The 7,966-nt window shown below is 36.9% G+C and overlaps 1 protein-coding gene across 1 annotated transcript; it reads left to right on the top strand.

The window, feature by feature from the left end:
* Positions 1-5,809: 5,809 nt before the first annotated feature.
* LOC132165097 (uncharacterized) lies at positions 5,810-6,302 on the top strand. The gene is made up of 2 exons (XM_059575599.1): positions 5,810-5,971; positions 6,075-6,302. The coding sequence occupies exons 1-2, from the start codon at positions 5,810-5,812 to the stop codon at positions 6,300-6,302; spliced, it is 390 nt and encodes a 129-aa protein (XP_059431582.1).
* The last annotated feature ends 1,664 nt before the right edge of the window (positions 6,303-7,966 follow it).

Below are 7,966 nucleotides of genomic sequence, written 5' to 3' on the forward strand. Positions count from 1 at the left end.
AGAAATTCACACCGGGTTCTTGGGTTGATCAACATAGGGAACCGAGAGTAGACACCCATGCCCTAGGCCTCATGTGTTTGTCGATTTCCACAGATTTATGCTTTCTTAAAGAACAACTTAGTAGACACCCATGCTAAATCCTTTAAGAAATAAAAGAATTAGAGTAGACACCCATGCCAAATTCGTTGCTTAGGGAAATCAACAGCTTAAGGAAATCAATAGGTTAAGGAGTAGATACCCATACCTTTAGGTTGGCAAACATTAAGTATTCATAAAATGATTGGATCATTGGAATATTGTTATATTATCTAAGTATGATTAGTAGTAGATATCAAAGCCCTTCCTTTACTTTTTCATTTATCTTTATATCTTTTTATTTTTTTTCACAATATCAATTTAGTGACAATTTGATATTTTTATCAATTCTAAAACAAAATCAACAATCCTCGAGGAATCGATCTCGTACTTGTTGCACTATACTATCGTTTGATCTTGTGCACTTGCGAGTAAAACGTACTAATTATTATCTATTAATTTAGGTAGAATTTGCCGTAACAAGCTTTTGGCGCCGTTGCTGGGGATTGTTTGATTTTGTTTGGAATTTTTTTCCCTAAGTTTATTTCTGTTTTAATTTATCTTTTTTTCTAAAGTTTTTTCGCAGTTACTGTTCTGCCTCTGGAGGTGCGCTCGATCACCCTGGTTGGGCGCTCGAGCGCACCAGTGCGATCAACCGCACCTCACAGTGCGATCGATCGCACATCCAGACAGCATCACAGTTACTTCATAATTATAGATCTGATTTTTTTTTTCTTTTATTTCATGCAGGGTCAATTGAGTCTGCATCTTCGTAAGTCTTATTTTTAATTTGGTTTTTATTTTCCCTTTTAATTTTAACTTCTTTTTGTTATATTATTCTTGTTTTCACACATGTGAGGCGGCATTTCCGAAACCCCATAGACCATGTTCATGTTGCCATGACCCTTATCACCATGTTAGAGGATGTGCTACAATGAGGCAAATTTCTAACAAATTTTATGGGCATATGAACACATTGTTCTCTAGATCGGGGTACGACCACTATTTTGATTCCTGCAACCCACCATGGAGCCAACAGTCCAATCTCTCATGGCAAGTTCAAGCTCCCAAAATTCATGCTCCACAATCTCATGGACTGCAACATCACCTCATATCAACAATTCTATGATCATGCATACTCCTCTCAATCAGCTCCACAACAACAATATCAAGCTGAATCACCTCCCCTTGAGTTTTCTGAAAATACATCAACTATGATCAGTTCAGCAATTGAGGAAATGAAGAACTCTCATTTGAAATCAGTTAAAAGGACGGAGGCCCACTGTACACAAAGAACAGATTTTCGCAAAAACGAAGAGCCTCAAAGTCAGTCAGTTACCACTCCTCATGGACATTATATGGAGGAAGAGCGTATTTGCTATTGTGAAGAAGAGCCATCTCCACAGTTCTATGATCATTCCTATTCCTGTCTTAGCCACAGTCTGCGGCAATCCATTTTCAAGATAGAAGCTCATGAAGAGGAGCCATCTCCCATCAATTGGTCTTAACATTATCATGAGAAGGAGCTATCTCCAATCGATTGGCCTCAACAATACCAAGAAGAACCACCTCCTCCAAAAGGATCTGCCTTAGAAGAAGCGCATGCCAACTTAGAAGAAATAATATCAGCTTCTCTTAGCCAAATGGAGGAAAGAAATCGATCATTTGAAAGGAGGGAGAATTCCCGCATGCAATCATTTGAAAGGATGGAGGCTAATCTCAAGCAAATATCCGATATTCTCAAAGAAGAAGAGTGTCAAGGTCAGTTGGTGGCCAATCCTAATGAGTACTACATGGAGGAAGAATGCACCTACTATCATGAGCAAGCTGTCACATTGAGGAGTGGAGAGGTGGTTGAAAATCAAGTGGAAGAGGGGAAGGAGGAGCAAACCAAAGTTCCATAGGAGCCACATCAGGAAAAAGAAGAGAGCACTGAGATTTTTTCAACATTAGCTCTTATTCCAGAAACAACAAGAGTCCAGGAGAGAAGTCTGTTAGAGCTACCACATGAGCAAATTGAGGACATCAAGATAGAAAAGTTCCTTGAGTTTGTTCTAACTTTATTCTAGTTCATGATTCCCCACCGGACGAGAAACTGTTTGAGAAAACTCAGAGTGGTCCTCCTCGATCTATAGACATTTGGAATCACCTTGCAATAGAAAAGATTCATCCCCTTTGGTGCAAGAGAGGAAAAGACTGGTGCTTCAAGTTTAAAGTGTCACAGTCTGGCTGAAGACGTTAAACTTAGTGTTCATGGGAGGCACCCCACAGCATATCCTTTTTATTTCCTTGTTTGATTGTTTTTATTTTATTTTTATTACTAGTTTCTTTTTGTTTTCCATTGTTATTTTAGTCATTTATTTTGCAGGGACAAGTGTGCTTTAGTCCAAGTTTGGGGGTATGCTATGAGCCATGCTATTCTAGATAGTTTTGTCCATATCCCGGGTAAATTCTTTCCATGTTATAGACAAATTGGGGACAATGTGTAATTTAAGTTTAGGGGTATGGAAGACACTTTACACACACTTTGTCCCAGTTTTATTTTTATTTTTATTGTTTATGAAAAAAAAAATTGTCCCATTTTTATTTTATTTTTGTTTTTTATGACAAGAAACTATATATATATATATGCATGTTCATGTTTGTCTTAAAATTTTGGTTGATCTTAAAAATTGTGATTTGATTTCATTGGTGAGCTTAAAATTTTGAACACATGATTTGATAATTGAGTTTTTCAGTTTGGTTACTTGCTTAGGACAGTTTAGAATTCACATGTTTGATCTGAACTTGCACAAGCACATTAGCACATAAATTGTGGTGTATGACATGAAGTCCGATGTGTGTGTTTCTAGGTCTTGGGTGAAACAGGATGATTTATTAGATGGATACTTTGGCATATATATATGTGATAAAAAAAAAAATGATCATTGATAAGTTTTTCGCTAAGTAACTGGACCTCTTGCCTCAAAGCATTGAGTGTTCACGTCAAAAGGTGAAGAATTTTGATTTGATTAATGTCATGGTTAGTTTGGTTTCGTAGCCTTTTTGACTCGAGTTAGTAAGTCCTTAAGGGTGTTTTACACCTAATTCCCTAAAACCGCATGGTTTGGGAGTCATTGACTTAACACTCATTATATGGGTCAATTAGAAAGCTTAAGGGAACTAAACATTGCACAGCCTGACTAAAAAAAAAGGAAAGAGAAAGAAAAAGAAAAAATATGCCATTGTTATTCATTCTAATAGGGATTTCAGTGAACTTTGAGATATTGAGACATTGCACATTGGAAATAATTGGAAGCTTCATATTTATGTGTTAGTTCACTTTACACTATTTTCAAACTTGTGATGCTTTAGCATGTCTTTTGTAAGTGATTAAATTTTAAAATTCCAATTTATTGAGAAGATGGAGTTTATCTTTTTAAGCTTGCTAATGAATGAGAATCATGGTTTTTGATTGATACCTTAATTTTTGGATAACATGAACTCTTGCATGATGTTTGTGGGTAACATTCCTAGAAAACCCTCACAAGACTTCACTCGTCCTCTAGGGAATTCCTATGGGTTTAAAAGGCTTGTTGCATATGCTAAATGCAATCGTACATCCCACGAAAAATGGATTTATCTTTTTGTTCTCTGTTTTTCACTTTGTTTTTAGTTTTGTATTGCTAAGGGACTAGCAATATGTAAGTTTGGGGGTGTGTTAAGTGCCAAAATATTCACATTTTAGCCCTTAAACTTATATGTGTTAATTCCTTAAGTGTTGTTAATTTATGCTATTTTAGTTCTTTTATGTGTTTTCCATGCTTTTGTAGGCTTTTGGAAGAAAAGGAAGTAAATCTGGAAGATTTGGGCTCAAAGAGAGAAATTGGAAAAACTTGGAGCTTCTAACAATGCAATCGAGCACAAGGAACCAGCGATCGAGCGCACTACCAGAGAAGACAAGCGAGTGCGGCCATGTGCGATCGTGCACACAACAGAAGAGTCTCGATCACAGACGTGCGATCGAGCGCACACGGGTTGCGATTGATCGCACCCGTGTGCAGGTGACACATCAAAAGGTGGCCAGACTGTTATTCTTTCCATATTAGGGTTTTCCAAGTCCCACTTGTAATAGGACTAAAACCCTACGAATTTTCTAAGTTTACTAGTGTAATAAGGACTTCTAAAGCCCTGTAAATATACCTCTAAACCTTGAGAATAATCATCCTGGAAAAGACACAACTTTGGGGAGAGGAATTGGAGGCTACTTCTAGGAGCGGTTTTCGGTTCTTTCTTTTCCTTTTCTTTTTGGTTTTATTTTAATTATGTATAACTAACTCTTTGGAAGGGCTAGATTGAAGCCCTAAGTATGTTTATTTAATATTTCAATATTGGCGCCTTTGTGATAATCATATTGTGTTGCTTAACTTGATTAATTCCTGTTTTCTTGAATTCCTCATATGTATGTGATTGGCCATTATATGCATGTGGTACAGACTAGTTAATTAAATCAATTTTGATAATGGAGTCCTGGGTCTAATAAGAGTAACAAAAGAAATCCACACCGGGTTCTTGGGTTGATCAACATAGGGAACCGGGAGTAGACACCCATGCCCTAGGCCTCATGTGTTTGTCGATTTCCACAGATTTATGCTTTCTTAAAGAACAACTTAGTAGATACTCATGCTAAATCCTTTAAGAAAGAAAAGAATTAGAGTAGACACCCATGCCTAATTCGTTGCTTAGGAAAATCAATAGCTTAAGAAGTAGACACCCATACCCTTAGGTTGGCAAACATTAACTATTAATAATATGATTGGATCATTGGCATATTGTTATATTATCTAAATATGGTTAGCGGTGGATATCAAAGCCCTACCTTCAGCTTTTCATTTATCTTTATGTCTTTTTATTTCTTTTTCACAATATCAATCTTGTGACAATTTTGATATTTTAATTAATTCAAAAGAAAATCAACAATCCTCGTCGGATCGATCTTGTACTTGTTACACTATACTATCGTTTGATCTTGTGCACTTGCGGGTAAAACGTACAATTATTTATTTATTAATTTAGGTAGATATTTGCACAACACCATCCAATAGGCCTAATATATAACTAAGCTGGGGCGGTGTAGTTGCCAGCACCAAACAGGTAAATCTATAAAGTGTGAGGGGCATAACGAACGAAAGCGGGTTGGGAGCTCATGATGAGAGGTTTGAAGAAAGATTATCATAAAACACAAACTAATCTGTCATTACGCTTCATTCGCAACTCATTCATTATTATATATTTTAGTCTTTAATCTTACTTGTTCAAACTAGTCTTTTTAGTCTTTATCTCTAGGAAAATAGATTACTCACTTGTTTGCCTATGTAAATATGACAACATCATTTTTACATAGACCTTGATGCAGGAATAGAAAGTGAGGACGATGGTCCTTTTACTGGTTTTGATGGTTGCTAGACCATCTGCTGCAGGATTGATGCTTACTCTATGGAGCAAGTCTCCCGTGTTAAAAAAAAAAAAAATTGTATTAATCAAGTTGTAAACCGTAGCTTGGTTTATGCTTGCAAGTAAACAGGTAATCAAAGTACCAATATTATATATTAAACAGATTTGTTCATAATAGATTTGTTGCTTGCATGCATTATTACCCCTTGAGTTCGAGCATATGCATGCATTATGGTTACTTTCAAATGTGATCGACAATAATGTGCAAGCAGACTAATTATGTATTAGTATATCATGTACGATGGATACCTCAAATGAATGTACAAGTTTCTTTGGTTCAGCTCAAAGCAGTGCTTCATCTGCACTGCAGGGCCTTTGCTTCTGTGAGCGACCCACAGTTGTCAAAACCGCCAATACTGAGAAAAACTTTGGAAGGAGGTTTGTGAGTTGCGAAAATTGGAAGGCAAGTACTTGATATTTATGTAATCATGGTATGAACATAAAATGTGCTCTTATTTAATAATCTCTTAGTGGTTGGTGATTGCTAGGTGTAATGTGTTTTGCAGATTAACCAAGACTGTGGTTTTTTTGAGTGGCTTGATCCAAAGATGTGCTCCTTTGGTAGGAAGGTGGTTCATCGTTTGCATCAAAGGCATGAATATTTGGAGGCACAAGCCAAACGATGTGAAACATTGGTTGAAGTTGAAGTTGGGAAGGTGAGAGCAGAAAATGAGAAAAAAATTGCACAGCTCAAGGCAGAAATGGAGAGTGAGATATCTCAGTATCGTAAATAAGTATAGATTGGAGAGATAAAAATGCATGCAATGAAGAAGAATTACCATACAATAATTGTTTGTTCATGGAGCTTAATAATCTTGGCACTATGCATGTTCTTCTTTGGATACACTTCCAACGGTCACCATGTATGCAAAGTAGGCCGTGTGATGCTGTCTTGAGGTTGGCCGTCATGGTGGGGCTGCTGGATCTTGCTGTGGTTTTTTGTTGTGGTTTTTTGATATGTTTTGTAACCAATGCGTAGTATGATATAAGTTGTTATTTATGTTGTCATTATGTAGTCCCACGTGGGATTTATTTGAAGACAACAATCCGATGTGGGATTTATTTTTTTATTGATGACATGGGTCGCTTCAAGTCATTCACTTTTGTACAGCCTCATTAGCTTTTTGGATGGAATCATGAACTTCCTAAAATCAATATCTCGAACCTTTCCGCATGCTTACGAGACCAATAGTATGGTTTAGCCTTGTTAATTTAAGGAAAAATAACTTACAATTTCCTTCTTTGAGTTATTATGTTTGGACTTTATTTTGTGCAAAGAACCTACTTTGCATTATTGCGTTTAAAACATTCCAAGTGCGTAGTACCTAGTATCATTAATAATAGTATATGGAAAACCTGTATAATTGTACCAAAACTGACAAAGCTGTAAATTTCATGCCCATTTACCTTACACGCAGACAACAAATGTTACCTGAAATGAATATTTACATAACCGCCAAACACAGCAAAACACACTAATAATGGCACGAGTATTGCAACCTAATTTGCATACCACCAAACATACCAAAACTACAAAGTATATAACCTATCATTTTACAGACCACCCAACATTCCAAAACTACAAAGTTTCACCTATAATTTTACACACCACCCGACATTCCAAAACTACAAAGTTTCACCTATAATTTTACACACCATCAAACATACCAAAACAACAAATTTACATACACAAGGGTCGTACATGTTGGGTTATGTTTTGGCTCATTCGGTTTGCGTGTAAAGTTGGTAAAAATGAAGCATCTTAACATGTCCAAAAAACTGATTCTAGAAGGGCCGGTCCGGACCGCCAAAAGCCAGGTCCGGACCCAATATCCAGAACACTCCATTTGAAGGACATGTCCAGACCGTCAGAAGCCGGGTCCGGACCGCATATCCAGGAACCATGTTTTGAAGAGGAGGTCCGGACACCATTTCCAGAAACTGCCTTCTGAGGGGGAGGTCCGGACCACCAGAAGCTGGGTCCAGACCCCATTTCCAGAAACTACATTTTGAAGGGGAGGTCCGGACCGCCATTCTAAACGTACAAAGTATATAAACCTGTCATTTTATCCACTACCAAACAGAACAAACCAACCAAATTCCAAATTTACATGTCATTCTACACAAAACCAAACATTCCAAACGTACAAAGTATATAACCTGTCATTTACACACCGCCAAACATACCAAATCAACCAATTTACATGCCATTCTACAAAACCAAACATTCCAAACGTACAAACTATATAACCTATCATTTACACACCACCAAACATACCAAACCAACCAATTTACATTTCATTCGATAAAACCAAACATTCCAAACGTACAAAGTATATAACTTGTCATTTACACACCGCCAAACATACCAAACCAACCAATTTACATGTCATTCTAC

The sequence above is a fragment of the Corylus avellana genome, chromosome ca11, assembly GCF_901000735.1.
Source record: "Corylus avellana chromosome ca11, CavTom2PMs-1.0".
Taxonomy (NCBI): Eukaryota; Viridiplantae; Streptophyta; class Magnoliopsida; order Fagales; family Betulaceae; genus Corylus; species Corylus avellana.